This window comes from Stenella coeruleoalba (genome assembly GCF_951394435.1).
Source record: "Stenella coeruleoalba genome assembly, chromosome: 14".
NCBI lineage: Eukaryota > Metazoa > Chordata > Mammalia > Artiodactyla > Delphinidae > Stenella > Stenella coeruleoalba.
Genome location: NC_137160.1, coordinates 43,678,178 through 43,698,132, shown reverse-complemented (window position 1 = coordinate 43,698,132; position 19,955 = coordinate 43,678,178). Strand labels below are relative to the sequence as shown.

At 37.0% G+C, this 19,955-nt stretch overlaps 1 protein-coding gene across 1 annotated transcript in view; it reads left to right on the top strand.

Annotated features, from left to right (window-relative positions):
• Positions 1-4,831: 4,831 nt before the first annotated feature.
• DSG1 (desmoglein 1) overlaps positions 4,832-19,955 on the top strand; it is a gene marked incomplete at both ends in the record, with an annotated part of 37,522 nt that continues 22,398 nt past the window's right edge. The window contains 5 exons of the mRNA XM_079943356.1: positions 4,832-4,879; positions 14,305-14,340; positions 14,605-14,736; positions 15,891-16,046; positions 17,650-17,794. Coding sequence (XP_079799482.1) covers positions 4,832-4,879; positions 14,305-14,340; positions 14,605-14,736; positions 15,891-16,046; positions 17,650-17,794 — 517 coding nt within the window. The remainder of the gene's footprint in view (positions 4,880-14,304; positions 14,341-14,604; positions 14,737-15,890; positions 16,047-17,649; positions 17,795-19,955) is intronic.

The following is a 19,955-nucleotide window of genomic DNA, read 5'->3' as shown; positions in this document are numbered from 1 at the left end:
TTCCTACATAATTTAGCATGTATCTTTAAAAATAAAGACATATCAATAAATATATTAATAAATAGAAATAGAATTATAATTAGCCAATCATAACCAACTGTATAATTTTATAATTATAATAAATAAATACCATCATAAATATAAATTAATTGATACAATAAATGATATTAATAAATCATTAATAAATAAATAGGACACAGTACTAATAAAATTTATAATAATTCCCCAACAGTCTATATTTAAATGTTCTCAAATACCCCCAAAGTTATTTCTATAGGTGTTTTGTTCAAGTCAGGTTAGTACTAATAAAAGTTATAATAATTCCTCAACAGTCTATATTTAAAATTTCCCAAAGAGCCCCAAAGTTATTTCTTTCTCTTTTTTTTAACATCTTTATTGGAGTATAATTGCTTTACAATGGTGTGTTAGTTTCTGCTTTATAACAAAGTGAATCAGCTATACATATACATATATCCCCATATCTCTTCCCTCTTTTGTCTCCCTCCCTATCCCACCCCTCTAGGTGGTCACAAAACACCGAGCTGATCTCCCTGTGCTATGTGGCTTCTTCCCACTAGCTATCTATTTTACATTTGGTAGTGTATATATGTACATGCCACTCTCTCACTTCGCCCCAGCTTACCCTTGCCCCTCCCCACATCCTCAAGTCCATTCTCTGCGTTTGTGTCTTTATTCCTATCCTGCCCCTAGGTTCTTCAGAACTTTTTTTTTTTTTTTTTAGATTCCATATGTGTGTGTTAGCATACAGTATTTGATTTTCTCTTTCTGACTTACTTCACTCTGTGTGACAGACTCTAGGTCCATCCACCTCACTATAAATAATTCAATTTCATTTCTTTTTATGGCTGAGTAATATTCCATTGTATATATGTGCCACATCTTCTTTATCCATTCATCTGTTGATGGACACTTAGGTTGCTTCCATGTCCTGGCAATTGTAAATAGTGCTGCAATGAACATTGTGGTACATGTCTCTTTTTGAGTTATGGTTTTCTCAGGGTATATGCCCAGTAGTGGGATTGCTGGGTCATATGGTAGTTCTATTTTTAGTTCCCAAAGTTATTTCTGTAGCTGTTTTGTTCAAACCAGGAATCCCATTAAGTATCAGCCATTGCATTTGATTGTTATACACAAAGTCTCAGTTAATCTAAAGCAGCCTCCATCCCCCAGACTTTTTTGTGACTCATTGAGGAATAGTCTGACTTTAAACAATGTAAGCAAGACCTAGAATCAAGGGACTTCCCTGGTGGCACAGTGGTTAAGAATCTACCTGCCAGTGCAGGGGACGTGGGTTCGAGCCCTGGTCCAGGAAGATCCCACATACTGCGAAGCAACTAAGCCCGTGCGCCACAATTACTGAGCCTGTGCTCTAGAGCCCACGAGCCACAACTAGTGAGTCCACATGCCACAACTACTGAAGCCCGCGCGCCTACAGCCCGCGCTCAGCAAAAAGAGAAGCCACCGCAATGAGAAGCCCACACACCGCAAAGAAGAGTAGCCCCTGCTCACCACAAGAGAAAGCCCACGTGCAGCAACAAAGACCAAACACAGCCAAAATAAAAATAAACAAAATAAATAAATTTATTTTTAAAAAAAGACCTGGAATCAATACATCTCATAGGAACATTAATATAGAGGGAAATACAAACGTTTCTGTTCCTATTATCCTTAACATTTATCTCAATTCTCCACTTTTAACATTTTAAAAAAATCTTTCACCTATTTTTTAAACAATTTCTAGAGCTGATTAAGGTAATTTAGATACATATACGACACCAGAGGCTCACATATAACATAAAAACATATTCCAAAGTTTTTCTCTGGAATATATGAGTCCATGCTATGGGTGCTGTGTAAATGAAGGGAGATAGAATAGTCACTTTAATAAGGCTTAAGAAATTCTAGATCAGTAGAATCCATCACCTCCTGTGAAAGATGCTGATTATTTTGTCTTTCAAGAGGGTATTACAGTATCCCAAGCTGTGAAAAAACTATAGAAATGTAGACACTTGGGTTGACATTCTAGGGTGTGCTGTGCCTTATGAGAGAGCAAAATTATCTCCCAGAAGAATTTTGATCCTTGTGAGAAAATCTGTCAGCTTACCAGAAAACACCAGAAAAAAAAAAAAAAACAGAAAAATCACCCCAAATTTCATAAAATTCCCATAAAGTGAGAACTGTTGGTATGTAAGTGGAGGTGCACATAATGAACATTGTTCATAGTAGAAATAGGGTACAGTGAGACCAGAGAGAAGAAGCAACCTTATACAGCACTTATGCCACAGTGGGGTGTGAGGTTACAGATAAGGGGCCTGGAAGAAATACCTGAGAAAACATGACCATAGAAATGAGAGAGGTGTGTGCTGTTGCCTACCTATGTTTTAAAGTTTGGCATTAAGCAATAGGATCAGCAAGGAATCAAAAATAAGGGACTTGGCAACTGAGATAACAGAAATGCATAAAGGAAAAGGAATCAAATGTGCTGACTGGAAAAGTAGAAGGCTAGAGTTCCCACAACTGAGCAAAAGAATAGGGTAGATTTAATTAGAAGGAGCTGACTTTATAAAGAACAGGAATTAAGGCTTAGAATAAGATGGAAGATAATAAAAGCAGTGATGCTCTAACCTCTCTGCACTGGGCAATATGGTAACCACTGGCCACATGTGGCTATTTAAATTTAACTTAAAAATTCAGTTCCTTAGTCCTATTAGTTACATTTCCAATGTTCAATAGCCACATATGGTTAGTGGCTACCATAGTGGATGCACAGATAGAGAATGTTTCCACATTTCAGGAAGTTGTCTATTGAACGATACTGTTCTAAGGACATTAAGATGAGTAGGAAAGAAAAAGGCAGAGAAAGAGATGAAGGAGGAGGGATGGTGGTTCATAAACTCCCTTCCCCATCTCTTGCTTAATGTCACTAGTTCTCATGTGACAATTAACATAGCCACTGTTCTGCAGCATCGGAGTTCTGCCACACCTCCTCTCCAGAAAGCTGCTGGAGACTTTGCTGCCTTAGGATGCTCTAGTTGGTTGGTACCGTGGAACAAGGCCTTGAGTTAGGGGTGGAGTCAGAACTGGGTGTGGGGAAGAGTCATTCCATGGATGAAGAGGCCCTGTGTACATCTTAGCACCACGCCCAGAATTCAAGGTGGATAAAACATTCACTGGCCGGTGGAAAGCTTGCAGGAGCAAGTCCTTTCGCCTCCAGTGCCCAGTGAGTCTTCAGTCATTCATGGTCAGACGGTCCTACTACTAATACATTACTCAGACTAAGTCATAGGTCGATACTTACGTTCTATCTTACTTGATGAATAAGAAATTTGGCCTGATCATCTCCTTTTATTTTATTAATTCACATCAATCAATCCCTATCATAAGCATTCTTATGCACTTCAAGTAAATACAGGGAGCCTATCTCCTTCCCTCTAAACTCCATGATGAATAGCATGAAATTTCAAGTCAGTGTGGAGGAACCTTCTTTGCCACATACCTGCAGTGAAATGACAGCATTCTAGAGAACCTCTGACCCTCAGAGATATCCTTCCTTTCTGGGACAATTGTTAACACCTTTTGACCATAATCAACATCTTATCAGATAGATCTCTTTTTCCAGACTGCCATTTCGATCTCCATAGACTTCCTGCCACTCACAATATTTATACGAGACATTGCCAGGTGAACAGGAGGTTACCCCCAGAACACTTCCAAAGGCTTCCCTGTGAGAGTCATTATTTATTTTCACAGACTTCAGGGCTGCATTCAGTTTCCCGTTTGCATGTGTGGGCAGCCTTTTCTCCAGTGTATTCCCTGTGCTCTAATTGGCTCACTATATAGATTCTTGGCTCTGGGCTCGGGAATCGTCATTGACTTTTAACCCACCTCACCTGAAGAACAGCTTTCTGTGTTTCCATTTTTAAAATTATCAACAGGACTTTAATTGGTGGATTTGATTGTTTACTTTTAAGCTGGCTTAGTGATATTTTAAATTTTGTTTTACTGCATTTGAAGAGGACAGAAACTTAAAGAGAGAAAAATAATTGGGGAAGGAAGATATTCATTTAGAGAGAACACAGAGACTTCCCTGGACTTAAGTTGGTCACTTAAAAGGAATTGTGATTTATGCAAGGAACATTATAAGTATCACAGTTTTGCTTGTATGAACTAATGCTTTAAAAAATAGTCCTCACTTTTACATTAGCAAATTTTCTGTCTCTTAAAAAATAGCTTAGAAAATGACTGTTTCCTAAAGACCACTGAAATGGAAAGTTTATAATTTTCTACTGTGATCTGAAGATCTGGCAAGGAGCATGGGCCAGATAATCCTCTTTGAATAATATAAACTTCCAGACTCCACTTGCCTTTTTAGCATGGGAAGAAGCTAAACAACCTGTAAATAAAGCACAGGGTGAAAAGCCCCTATCAGTTGTACAACTCTCCACACTTCTGATCATTTTAAATGCCTACCACTGGAAACCTTCAATAAAGGAATGAATCTTCCATGCCTCACAAAGAGCTGCCTTTCAGCTAGAAGAGGGTGTGTCCCCAAGCTTTTACCCGAGAGCAATGATGATCTTGTTAAGCGCTGCAATGAGACCAGCCCAAGTTTTTAGGGTGGGGATCTAGACAGGTTATACGCACATTCAGACCTGCTCCCAGAGAAGAAAGAAACACCTCAAAGCCTGCACATAAGAACATCTACTGAGAAATTATTTTAAGCAGACACCAGCTGAGTGGGGGGAGGAAAAAGAACAGAGAAGAACAAACAAAACTCCCTTGGTCTTGGATGTAAGAGAACCCAGCAGCAATGAACTGGCCCTTCTTCAGAACAGCTGCAGTGCTGTTCATTTTCCTGGTAAGTGGATCCTGTTAAAAACTTTCCATCATCATTTCACTGTAAACAAGTGAGGACTTTAAATGTTTTTTTATGTTACTTCCAACCTAAACCCGTTAAAGGTTTATGTTAATGATAAGGTGATTTTATGAACTAGATTTTTAAATAGTGTTTCTCTCCTTAATTGAAGACTCAAGATCATATTAATGCATCAGTGTTAACTCATCATATCACATCTCTGACATCGAAGTCATTGCTAAGTCATGCCAGGAAAACACTGAATTTGGGAAAGTCATATCACTACTTAATAGCATTTTGTTGTTCAAATTCTCTTTTGCAGGTAGGCTTTGAAAACCAATCTCACAGGTGTATCTTGATGTTTAACCTAGACATTTTCCCATACTTTTGGTATCTTTGCTAGTAGATTCACTCTAAATTTTAAAACATAAAATTAGGATCCATACAAATTAAAATCATAGCTGTTTGTGACTGGCTTCACCATCCAAACAATCTCAACGGTTCCATATGTGGTTGGGGGTCCATATCACTAATATCAGAAGCCCCACAGTGATAAACTATAACTTCATTTAAAACAACATTTTTTAATTTCAAAAAGAATGGCAGTACAGGAGATTTATAAATGACATAGTAGGTGAAGGAATGGCTATAATAAAGGAGTAAGTATAATTATTATGATACTGGTTCTTACTACTGGAAGGTCAGTAATGACTGTGACATAAAAGTTGTACATTTTATGATCAGAGAAATGTAACAGAATGCTTTATCATTGCCCCCTACATGTTACTAGTCTTCTCTTTAGAGATAATTCTAAGGGAAACACCAGTGTGTTGCCTCAATTTCACTTATGTTGAAAAACTGAAAATCGTAGTCTTTATCACAATAAGGTTAATATAATCCAAAGAGATGAGTGTCAGGTAAATTGTCCTACATTTTGGCAAGATGTAGTGCTGTGGTGCATATGTGTCTCTACTTGCTTAATTTTTGAACTGGATTGTTGGGTTTCTATAATAACAAGTTAGATCTTTGATTCAACATATGCTGGTTAACTTGAATTCACTTTTCATTGAGAGGCCATAGCCAGTGAATTTAGTTATAAATGAGCATCAGTAAGCTGTAGCTGTAGTTCCAAACTGCCCTTCAAACATTAGCCTTATTCCATGGATGTGATCCTGAGGATGAGACGATATCATAATTTGGGACACAGCAGGGATTAATGAGCACCACAGAGTACATCATTTGAACATAGGAGTGCTTGTTAATTATGCAATAATAAAATACTTTTATTTTTAATTTCATATAAACTTGATCCAATTAAGGCCTATTACAGCGTCAGTTGATTAAAGTTTATTCAGATGCTTATATACTTTCATTGAATCTATAAGATGCCTTCTTTTACTATTTTTATGATTATTTCTAACTAATTACATCCTATAAAATTCCTTTAAACAGCCAATTGTAACTAGTCGTTCTTCAGTACAATATATCATTTTATCAGAATCATGTATCGTCATTGAACTTTCTTTGTAGAGAGATTTCTGGGCATTTGTACTTTATTTTCTTTCTTTTTAAAAAACTTATTTATTTATTTTTGGCTGCATTGGGTCTTTGTTGCTGCACGTGGGCTTTCTTTAGTTGCGGCGAGCAGGGGCTACTCTTCCTGGCCGCTTGTGGGCTTCTCATTGCGGTGGCTTCTCCTGCTGTGGAGCACGGACTCTAGGCGTATGGGCTTCAGTAGCTGTGGCTCGCGGGCTCTTAGAGCGCAGGCTCAGTAGTTGTAGTGCACAGGGCTTAGTTGCTCCGCAGCATGTGGGATCTTCCCGGGCCAGGGCTCGAACCCGTGTCCCCTGCATTGGCAGGCGGATTCTTAACCACTGCACCACCAGGGAAGCCCTGTACTTTAGTTTCTGAGTCTGGATAGTTTTTGTTTGTTTATATGTAGGTTTGTTTGTTGCCGTATTTTGCTTTGGAATCAATCATAAGTTTCTCATACACCTTACGAAAATTATTTCTCAAAGAACTTATAAAGAATTGAGATGTTTCATTTCATGTTATCGTAACATTTTTTGTAAAACATTTCACTTTCTGAGGTTTAGAAAATCACAATTAATTTTTACTACTGATTTTACTACCAGATGATTTGGATAAATGTCCTTTGGAGCTATCCAATATATTTTTGCTTTAAAATACTTTTTTTCTGAAAATTAACCATCACTATAGCAAACTCTTCCTCTTACTTTTCTGCTTGCCTTATTCTGAATGTTTGCTTTTACCAATTAAAAAAAAAGAAAGAAATCTATGTAAAGTCTTTATATTCTTCTCTGCTCAAAGTTGGTAAGTGAAAATCTACATTAGGGAGCATATTTGGACAATTTTGAAGACCTTTAAGACATTTAAGCTGGTAGTATCTTTAATGCAAACCCACTGAGAGCTGGGCAACCATGTATTTACAAGTATGTTGTGTAGTCTGCTCAATGTACCTTTAAGTTTTAGATCTTGTTCAAATTAATGGGTTAGATCAGGCAGAATAAAGCTGAAGAACCTGCTCTTATAGAGACCAAGATTGTCACAGGACTATTCCATTATTTAGACAAGTTGGCTGGACAGACAATAGTTTGCAGCTGTTATAACACTGCAAGCCAAATAAATGATGTTGATGCTACATTTATTTTTCTTTCTTTTTTGTTTCCATGAGATTAGTGTGTGTGGCTGGCAGGGGGCTGATGGGTGGGTTGAATGAATTCTAGACCAGAAAACAATGTTACCTTTGCATCAAATATAAGAAATCTCTGTGAATGGCTGTAACAGTGGTATAAGATATGGCATGGTGACTGTGGGAAAGCAAAGTAGAACCAGTAGAATTTTTATAGTTCTATTGATTTCTAAAACTTACTTGTGACTTTACGTGGTCCCATCAGTCACCTCAGATCAATACAAATCTCAAGGTGTCTTTTTCTATAAAAGCCAACTTCTGCAGCTTACACTCAAAGAACAAATAAACCTATCTTTATCTATTACCAGGATTGATCAGTTTTTCAGTTCATCATACCAGCCTAGCTTCTCTTCTTTCCATGGTTAATAATTCCTTTAAAAAAAAACCCTTCTGACCACCTGATAAGCTAACTCCACAATTTGAACTTAGCTGAAATTATTAAGGATAAAGCAGGTGTTTTTAGAGTATTTCTCAGGACCAGGGCTAAAATACACAGAATGTAATATATACTTTATTACATAATTCATCAACTTAATGTGAACTAGTCATCTTAAATTTCCATAATTGTGTTCATTGATGCCTAAAGCAAGAGAAGGACTAACAAACTAGTACAGACTAAACAGAAGAGAAGCAAAAGAGAGGATTCTTTCTGCTTTCTTGTGCACATATTACAGTGATACATATTATAGACATTAGAACTTCAGTACAATATTTTTTTTAATTTTATTCATTTATTTATTTATTTTTGGCTGTGTTGGGTCTTCGTTTCTGTGCGAGGGCTTTCTCTAGTTGTGGCGAGTGGGGGCCACTCTTCATCGTGATGCGCGGGCCTCTCACTATCGCGGCCTCTCCCGTTGCGGAGCACAGGCTCCAGACGCGCGGGCTCAGTAGTTGTGGCTCACGGGCCCATTTGCTCCGCGGCATGTAGGATCTTCCCAGACCAGGGCTCGAACCCGTGTCCCCTGCATTGGCAGGCAGATTCTCAACCACTGCACCACCAGGGAAGCCCCAAGTAAAATATTTTATAGAAAATGGAAGCAGCATTTCAGTTCACCTGTTAAGTTTATAAATTGTATTTAAGCAAAATGATGATGCTCTTAAAAGCTTTGGAATTTCACAGCAGATTTAGGATCACCATGTTCTTTCACTTTTATGAAAATAGGGAGTACAAATTTGTCATCATTTAATTGGTTTGAGTTGCCACAGAGTAAAACATTTTGCTGTGTCTGATTTAGGTAATAAAAAACCTAAAGAACTAGGAAATGCTAACTGGATAAATCTGAAGGCATGGCCCCTAAAGGACAAGATTTACCTACTTAACAAGGCTCATGAATCTAGAAAAATAACACTCTGTCTATACCCAGAGCACTTAATTTCTGATAACTCTTTTCTCCACTACACATTCTTCAAGGACACTGTTGCTGAGGTTCCCTGTGTCCTAACAGGCATTGCCTATCACAGAAGCAGGATGCATGCTCACTACTGCAGTTAGACTCACTAGGCTTCCCTCAGTGAGGGAACACCCTTACAGAACACTGGGTCATGTCACCCTTGCTGGCTATGCTTGGCATGCAAGGTCCTTTAATGGACTTAGGCAAGTCAAAGTGGTTTAAATGCCACTGGCTGCTCATCCCTACTCTCAGTTGGTCTATGAGCACAGGGCACAACCTTGTCTAATGAAAAACCACATCTTCAGAAATTAATGGCTGCCTGCTGCTCATAAAATGACTTGACTGTAAGTTATTGGAGGGCAGGTTCTGTTCTGATTCACATTGGTATCCTTCACAGTGCCTTGCACCAGTGCAAGCTTGCTCAGTAGATGTCTAATTCACAAAGTAGAGGCATCAAAAGGGAATTTGGGGCTAGTTTATCTTTTTCTCCCCCAACACACTCCAAAAAATCATCAGGGCATTAAACATGAAAATAATCACGCTGAATTTCCCTAACATGTATTTTTACGATGCACTATTACATTTACATTTAATCTAAGGCTTACCATAATAGTTTCAGGGCTTAAGCCCTTTGAAAGTCTTAATCCAGTCTTGGGTCCACACCCAAGTATGGATACACATTTGATACGTATTTGTCAAATAAATAAATAAACCAATAAACAAATATGAGGAATGAGCTATCAAGGTGCTGTCAACTCCAGACTGATAGCTATTGTCCAAGTAATACAAAGGAAAGACAAAACAGGAGGTTTTTTTTAAAAGAAGCAAATTATTATATTTTAACTTTATCTCAGGTTCATCCTTGTGATGTATATAACAGTTAAACACATCAGAATTTGATGCTTAAAAAACTGTCAAGAGACTGTGGAAGACTACCTTACAATTATTAAATGCAAGAGGTTTTCCTTATAAAAATCACTTACTACTTTCAAGACCATTTTTATTATATGCAAAGAAATGTAAACCTCAATATCAAAAGAAATAACTAAAAATGAGTATAATTAGAGAGTCATTGAAATTAGCATGCAGTTTTGTGTCTTGTGGCTTTTTAAAAAAGTACGTGGATTGGCTCCTAAAATAATGATTCAGGGAGGACTCATTGAGGATGCGCTGTAAGTGAATTATGCACTGCTTTCTTAGAATGTCTTAATTGGAAAGGGCTTTAGTCTCATATACAGTTGAGGAAACTGAGGCACCGAATGGCTAAGCGACTCACCGCAACACCCATAGGCAGAGGTCAAGAGAGTTGAGATGTACTCAGCTTGACAACGCTGTCTTCATCTCTAAGTGATTCTCTGTCACAGTCTCCACAGAACATATTCCCAACTCATTTCAGAATTGAAACTAGTCCCCTAATTGCCCCCAAATAACCTATCTTTGTTCTAGGGACAAGGTCTAGATCATTCAGGATAGTGTCCTTCAATTTCTCTCTCCAATCAAGTGATTTTCATCTCCATCCTCCTCTCTTCCCTACTGTCTTTAAAGTCCTTTCTTTCTGCCTATTCCCTCCCGTTCTCCCCATCATGACATCTCCAAGGACTTTCATTCTGAACCTCTCCGCTTTCAAATGAAAATTTCTTTCTCTCCTCTTTCTCGTCCTTCAAAAACCCATCTCCCTCTCCCAAAATATTTCCTTGGACACTACGTCTAATTCTACCATCACATATTTTTGTTGGGTTTTTTTTAATCACCAAACTTCTTAGAAAAGTGACTATCTTTATGCCCTCGGGAATTCCCTGACTGTCCAGTGGCTAGGACTCCATGATTCCACTGCAGGGGGCACGGGTTCGATCCCTAGTCAGGGAACTAAGATCTCACATGCCTCGCAGCACAGGCAAAAGAAAATAAAATGGTTTATGTCCTTTTCCCCTCCATCTTATTCCCCAGTTTCTTTCAGTCAGAAAGGGCCTGTTCCATCCAACTGAAAGCATCTAGTTCAAGGTCACAGAAAATCTCAGATTTCCTCAGGATTCACTCTGCTCAACTATTTCATATCTGATACAGTTCACACCCATCTGTCTTTCACTTTTCCCTTCCTTTGACATCCTTGATATCCAATGATATTTTCTTCCTATTTTTTTTCAGCCACTTCTTCTTTTTTCTCTTTTTGTTTCTCATTTCTTGTCATTGTTCCCAGTTATATAAATGTAGGGAATCCCCTAGTTTCATTCTCACCCACAGGCTGTTTCTTTGCTGTATTCTTGAGGGATTTCAAATTCTCACATGATTTCAACTAACCTACCTGCGAAGATATTCCTCCATATATCAGTCTTGGACCACCATTGTTCATGGTGCCAAGTCATATTTCAAACTGCTAAGCATCTTTGCCCAGGCCTTTCTCTAGCATCTCAAACTTGATGTGTTCTAACCAGCTAAATTCTGCTATGGCCTTGCTCCTGATCTGCCCATTTAAAACTGCCACCACCTGAGTTTCTTCCCTCTCTTGACTCCCACATCCCATTGGTTCTCAAGCCCTGTCAATTTCAACCATGCAGTATCTCCCCCTTGATCTTGCCCTGTCTGTTCCCATGGCCACTGCTCCTGTTCAGCTTCTCATCTCTGGCCTGATTTCATGCAAAACACTCAGCTGCTGGTGGCCTGTAATCACTGACTCTTCCCACCACTCCCACCAATTGTTGGCAGAGTAATCTTTTAAACCCACAATTTTATCATGCCTTTACTGTGATCAAAAAACTTCCATATTTTCCTACTGCACACAGGGATTTGATGTCAGAATTGAAAAGGTAACTGTATATAATTTAGTCTACCCCCACCATTTCACAAATGAGAAAACTAAAGCTCAGAGAATCGAGGAAGTACACTGTTTTCTGACTCTACCAAGTCCTCCTTTTATCTCATGGTTTTGCCTTTGAAAGTCCAAGAGTGACATTGTTTCAGAGTTTTTTCTGGACTCGGAGCAAATCACAATAAAGTTATGTCAACAAAACACATTTTTAAGCAGTCTCGGCAGTTTTTTAATTACTAATCCAGTTGAGAGCCTGACACTGTGGTGAAACCTGTTTGGTCTTCTGCCTAAGTTGCTACTCATGGGAAAAAGAATGACCCAGCTCCATAAAGTTGCAAGGTTTCTTAGTCATCTGGCATAGTTCTCCAAAACAAACAGCAGGCACTGACACTTCAGTGTGGTAACGGAAGTACAAGACAGGTAACAGATGCATACACAACTCTGTAGCTATGAAGAAATGGCTTCCAAACAGACAAATTAGATACACCCACACCCCAGTCGTCCCACTCCTACAAACAAGAGCAAAAAGTGTTCAAGAGTTCAGAGGTAGCAACAAATACACATTTGCATTAACATCACTTCAATTCTGTGCCCAAGAAGGACTCTACAATAACATTTCAGTTACTTGTCCAAAGTAACTTGGATGACTTGGGCCATTTATTTTTCTACCCCCTCCCCTACCCCATAGTATTACTATTATTGTTGTTGTTATTATTTTATATAAGCCTTCCTAATTCACAAGGATATTATGAGATTAGATTAAAATCAGAATTATTTTGAATTCTCAAAGTTGTAATAATGTCAATTCTTTGTAGTATATTTTACTTAGTAATTTACTTGGAATAGGCTCTTATACTTTATTGTAAAACCCACACCTCAAGAATAAATTTAGGCTGAATTGTTCTGGATTGTATTTAGCCCTAAATTAATATCCAAACCTCAATTTCTTCATCTGTAAAATGGAGACAATTATAGTATTGACCACATGTACTAATGAAGATTGAATGCACGGATTTCTCTAAACACATTGCCTAGTACTTAGTTATCATTCAGTGAACTGTAATGGTGATTAATGGTAATGATTAACATTAAATAGATACCAGGAGTGTATAATTCCTATAATAAAAACATTATCTCTTTACACACTCATATTAACCATAAACACATATTTTCCTGAATTATCAATTATGGCAATTTTTAAAAATATGTACTTGGAGACTAAAATTTTATTTTTCTTTAATGGTGAAATTGAAACTAACTGTAAAAAGTAATTTACTATATTTTGAAATTACTATTATTCGTATTTTTTAAAATGCAAACTATAATTTCTTTTATCAGCAGTCCAGATAAAATCTAACTGTGATAACAGTTTTCATAATTAGCAATTCTGAAAAAAAAACAGATAAAGTTCAAAACTTCTTATTTAGGGAAAAATAAAAGCTAAGAATTTACACTATCTTTAATGATTCTAAATTAAATTTAATAAATATAGACAAACCCTTCAAATCCACACCTAATTTTTAGATAGATATTTTACAATGTCCTAAGCATATTGATATATTAGACTTAATATATAAGTGTGTGTGTTTTTAGAAATGCCTTTGTTTCTAGAGAAAAATAATTTAAATTACATGTATGATTTTCACTAGAAATCATATGTAAAGATCAAGGCCAGAGTTGAAACTAGGCAGAGCTCTGTTTGACTAGCTCACTTGTTTGACCGGGAAATTGTTTAATGCAGGAGAAAAGACTAATGAAAGTTGCTTATACAGCAATTTGTCCCTACAGTCTTGTAATTTATTTTCATTGCTATGGAAGGATGCATTTATATCATCTGTTTTGTTTAGTGCCAACAATAAAATATCAAATATGAACTCATTTTTACATAAAGAAAATTGTTTTTATTTTAGAACTTTTTATTCTCATATTTCAAAGCAAATTAAAGATTTATCACCTTAAGATTTTCAAGAATACTAGAAAATCTTCCATCTAGAATTGGACAGTGAAAAAGCAAATATTCCAAAGCTTTCCTGATATTTTCTCCTTTATATCCTTTCTTTACTCCAAATTTTGTTTTCTGTTTCCATCCTTGGCTAGTCAGATCCCAAAACTATCATCAAATATTTTAGTATCATAACATGCTGTTGAATCACTAAATAGCATCCGAGTATCTCCAGCTCTTCAGGCACAAGATTTACTAAGAGGTCCTGAGTTCCCAACTCTCATTCTCCCTGGGTTCTAGCTTCAAATGTCCTAGCTCATATGATTACAAGTATCTGCATAGGCTAAGAATGAAAAAGAGGTTAACAATAAAAGTAATGAAAAGAAGAGTAAAATTGAAAGGTAAAAACCAAACATAAAGGAATCCTTAGCATAGTCATCAGAACTTGAGAGATAAAACTAGATTCACCTGCTAATGACTCACAAGACTATTGCTTAATTTTTTTTAAGCAGTGAGATAGCATGAATTACAAAGCATTCAGTTAAAAATTAATTATGGTTATCTTATTTTTTATAGGTGGTGCTGGAAGTTAACAGTGAATTTCAAATCCAGGTAACATACAGCAAATTAATTTTTTCCAAATTAAAAATAAGAAAAATGGTTTGGGAGAAGCAACATATTTTCCAAAGACAATTCATCCTTATAAGTAAAGTTAATGTGATGCTAAAATTAATAGATTATCAAAATTACCAATTTTCCCAATGAAACATCCTCTCTTTCTGACATTATAATTACCCCATCCTCCAAAAGCTCCAGTGGAATGTGAATTATGAATAAAAGTTAATAGATACTATTACTTTATCCTGCCCACCCAAGGTCAGAGATTATAACAGTAAAAATGGCACCATCCAGTGGCGTTCCATCAGGAGGCAAAAACGTGAGTGGATCAAGTTCGCTGCAGCCTGCCGTGAAGGTGAGGACAACTCAAAGAGGAACCCAATCGCCAAAGTAAGTATCAACCCCAAAGCATAAAATCGAAAATCAGAATGGATGGAGTTAAATTTTCAAAAGAACCTATCTTTTAAATATTTTATGAACACATCTCACTGAGAAATTATGATACAGAACAAAACTATAGCCATTCAGATTACGAAAATTGAAGCCATTAAAAGTATAAATTAAGAAATTTAGGCACTCGGGTAAACAGTTAAACATTGACTCACCACACTGGTGAAATTAATATACATGATCATATGTCACCCCAAACTCTAGATGAAAAAAATATAGTGATTTATACAATGAATTTAATGCTCAGCACATTCACAGGAACTATCTCAATGTGTGCTACTTCTGCCTCCTAATTTCTTAGAATTGAATTCCTACTTTTGGCTTTGTTATGGACATTCACAATGTACCCTGTTTCATATGCTCTTTTCCTTTTATTTTCCCTTTTCTTCCTTTTGCACACACGTGCTCACACGCATGTGTGCACACACACACACGGAAACATATCCCCACACACAGATTCACACATACAAACATATATACACAAATTTACACAGAGATTTCCCCATAAGATTGCTTACAGTCATACAATTTTTTATTTCCAAGAGAGCCCTGGTTTCACATCCTCGTCATTTTCAAAATTAAAATCTTCTACACAGTCAGATAACTCTTGTCGCCTACATAAATCTACTTTAAACTTTCTTCTAAAACTTTGCATTAAAAATTTTTTTAATCAAAAAATCAAAGTTATGTAATAATATTGGTAAACTCCTTAAGACTGCAAGGAGCTCTCTACTGTAGCCTCAACGTTAGCACAGAGACTAAAAATAATAACGATCCATTGTAAATGTTGAATGAATGAATGCATGAAAGATGACTGCATAGATTTAGATTTATTAGGGTGATATTTTACTTTTTTCTAATTTGATAGAAACAGAAATTGAATTTCTTTTATTACGTTGTCATTTACCATTGAAAATATAAAGCTGTTATTATTCCTCTTATCTAGGAAAATAATTCTCTATTTCCAGCATTTCTCAAAAGATAACAGATACTCACATTCAACAATTCTCAAGATAGTTGAGAATTGCACTCTTGACATAGCACTCTTGATTTGCTCCCTGTAATGTATGTTTTCACCTGTGCTCTTTCTGCAGATTCACTCAGATTGTGCTGCAAACCAGCAAGTTACATACCGCATCTCTGGAGTAGGAATTGATCAACCACCTTACGGAATCTTTGTTATTAATCAAAAAACTGGTGAAATTAATATAACATCCATAGTTGATCGAGAGGTCACCCCTTTTTTCATCGTAAGTGGGTGAATATGTATGTTCAGGCCTATATTATTTTTGGACTATCTTAAGCTCAGATCATACTTGATTTGATTTCAAGAGTCTCAATATTAGGCATTTTTGGTTGTCCCTTATTTCATGAGCATCTTATGACCCAAAAGAAACAAAAGATTAAGAGAGAAAGGAGTGTTTGCTTAACTGCCTTAGCAAAAATGCTAACCTCTGGTCAGTCCCCGGTGTCAAGCTAAAGTGTTTGTTTGGAATGGCAAGCACCTAACTTCTTTTACTTTAATTCAGTTGAGAATATCGGTTCCTCCTAACTCCAGTGCCAAATGATGATTCTGAAGCTCCTGATGGAGTCTTTCCTGAGTGAACATACTTTATGATAAAATCACATTGCTCAATGTGAACTTGAACTCAGGATGTGCCTTGGAGATACTTTAATTCACCCTTAACGAATCTCACTCTATTCTTTACAGTTGCTGTGACAAAACTTCAAACCCTCCGCCTCATTTCCACTTTATGAAGCTGACATGTGACCAACTTCATTAAAACGTCTGAGGCCCTTCATCACAAACTCCCACAATTAATTCTCTCTCCTCCAGTTCAGAAATGTTCTGAATTAAATCCAAAAATGGGATCGATTTTCTTCTTTCTCTCAGCTGCTTATCCCAAAAGCTATCTATTTTCCCATAATTACCTGTCCAAGAACCTTAATCAATCAACTTTGTTTTTTCATCTTTCTTCTGCTTGCTCCATTGGCTGCTAATCCATTTCCATCTATCATTAGGGTCAACACTTGTTAATACTTGAAAAATAAAACTAAAGACATTTTTAAAACTTTCTTTGATCTTGTAACCTCTTCTATTCAAACCCCATAATTTTCCAAAATGCCTCCAAATAGTAATCTATGCTTGCAGGCTTTCACTCATACTGCTTTTCCGTATGCCTCAAACTACTTTAATTCCTTAGTCTTCTGTTCCAAGTCTGTATTCCTGCCTTGTCTCCCACAATGTTTCCCTGAAAACTCTAAATCAACATGCCAGCCTATTAGCTTTTCCTGATGCACAATGCATTTTATATGAAGTATATCACATAGGCAAAATAGTATACATTACACTTACATACACCAAATAATAATATAAACACCTAGCCACACCTATCCCATGAATGCTATATTTCTCTGAAGCCCCCGTGTGACTCTCCTTTGTCACATTCTCAAGTCCCATAACCCCTATTCCTAATTCCAACAACGAGTTTTCACCATTCCGTTTCCTTCCTCACGTAAATCCCTTTGCTTGAAACACCCTGCCAATTCCCTGCTCCACCTGTTGAAATTTTCTTGGAAGATCTCTCAATCATTACATCCTCCTATGAAGTCACAGTAATTTTGTTCTTCCTTCGTGTAACTTATCATGTTACCTTTTCTCAAATGGGATTTTGAGTTAGTGTTTGCCTCCCCTTATTGATTATAAGTACTACTTGTATCTACCTTCAAGTAGGAAATAATATGTCTTCCTGTTCTTTTAGTTTCCCACAATGCCTAGCATAATGCTCAGAGAAAGCAAGAACTTAATAAATACGTGTTGCACCATGTAATTATTCCTCTTTTCTCTCCTAGATCTATTGTCGGGCTGTGGATTCACTGGGTCAAGATTTAGAGAGAGTTCTCGAGCTCAGAGTCAGGGTTTTGGATATAAACGACAACCCTCCGGTATTTTCTATGTCTACGTTTCTAGGACAAATAGAAGAAAATTCTAATGCCAGTAAGTAGTCTACTTTATTAAGTAAACAAGACTATTTTAGCTTCCAGATCATTCTTAACAGCCAGACAACTAGAGGCTAAACTCTGTCAAGGTACTACATCATGAATGTAAAAGATAAGGTTGGAAAAGCATGTAGAACAGGAAGGCATGAGGAAATCTCCATAATGGCTTTACCCTCAACTGTGGAAGCAGCTCCAACTGTCATACACAAGGAGCAACTCTAAAGTAATAGGAAGCATTTTCTCACACACCAGCTCTGTAGTAGATTCCTAAGGAAAAAATCCAAAAGTACTTTGCACAATGGTGACAGAGGCACTGGGAGAATTTAGCCTCCCAACCTGACTACTTTGAAGGGGAATCTCATCCATTTCTATTTATACTGCCTTTTTTTTTTTTTTTTAATTTTAACGACTCTAAAGTCACTCATAGAAATCACTTCCAGACTAGCTATTTGGTAGCCATAATCTTAAAGAGCTTTTCTTTGACAACAAATAAATGCAAAACAAGCATTGTTGCCCCTTCTTATATATGATTTAATAAATATGGGTTTTGTTTGTTTTTACCCAAGTCACTGATAGTATGTATTGGAAATGTATTACAAACCTAATCCTCTTTGGTCCTCCATGTACAATATATTTAAAGCTGACCATCTCAAGGAATGATAGTACAGGGGCACCAGAAAATCTAGAAACTAGAACCAGTATTTACACAAGGGCTTTAAAATTCTAAACGTGCAATTGCTTCCTTATGGATTACTGTAAAAGGAAATATTTTAACTGCCAAATATTCAGTCACTTGGGTGGGATAGTATATTAACTGCTTAGTGTACCATTGAAGATTGTCCTAGATATATTTAAAAAAACAGCAGAGATAATGTCTCATTTGAATTCAAAACTTCAACATACCATAGTTACTTTTAACTGTTAAGTGGTATAACTTCTTGTAAGTTCAAATAATTCTTACATTTTAATTCTATTCGTTAAAATACTATACCTACAGTTTAAACTTTAAAAAATGCTGCTACAAGAATGATAAACCATTAGCCAGACTCCTCAAGAAAAAAAGGGAGAAGACTCAAATCATCAGAATTAGAAATGAAAAGGGAGAAGTAACAACTGACACTGCAGAAATACAAAGGATCATGAGAGATTACTACAAGCAACTATAGGCCAATAAAACGGACAACCTGGAAGAAATGGACAAATCTTTAGAAAAGCACAACCTTCCGAGACTGAACCAGGAAGAAATAGAAAATATGAACAGTCCAATCACAAGCACTGAAATTGAAACTGTGATTAAAAATCTTCCAGGGCTTCCCTGGTGGCGCAGTGGTTGAGAGTCCGCCTGCCGATGCAGGGGACAAGGGTTTGTGCCCCAGTCCGGGAAGATCCCACATGCCGTGGAGTGGCTGGGCCCGTGAGCCATGGCCGCTGAGCCTGTGCATCCGGAGCCTGTGCATCCGGAGCCTGTTCTCCGCAACGGGAGAGGCCACAACAGTGAGAGGCCCGCGTACCGCAAAAAAAAAAAAAAAAAAAAAAAAAAAATCTTCCAACAAACAAAAACCCAGGACCAGATGGCTTCAGAGGCGAATTCTATCAAACATTTAGAGAAGAGCTAACACCTATCCTTCTCAAACTCTTCCAAAATATAGCAGAGAGAGGAACACTCCCAAACTCATTCTATGAGGCCACCATCACCGTGATACCAAAACCAGACAAAGATGTCACAAAGAAAGAAAACTACAGGCCAATATCACTGATGAACACAGATGCAAAAATCCTCAGCAAAATAACGAGCAAACAGAATCCAACAATACATTAAAAGGATCATACACCGTGATCAAGTGGGATTTGTCCCAGTGATGCAAGGATTTTTCAATATCCGCAAATCAATCAGTGTGATACACCATATCACACTTTTCTCTGCAGAGAAAGCTTTTGACAAAATTCAACACCCATTTATGATAAAAGCTCTCTAGAAAGTAGGCATAGAGGGAACCTACCTCAACATAATTAAGGCCATATATGACAAACCCATAGTCAGCATCGTTCTCAATGGTGAAAAACTGAAACCATTTCCCCTAAGATCAGGAACAAGACAAGGTTGCCCAATCTCACCACGGTTATTCAACATAGTTTTGGAAGTTTTAGCCACAGCAATC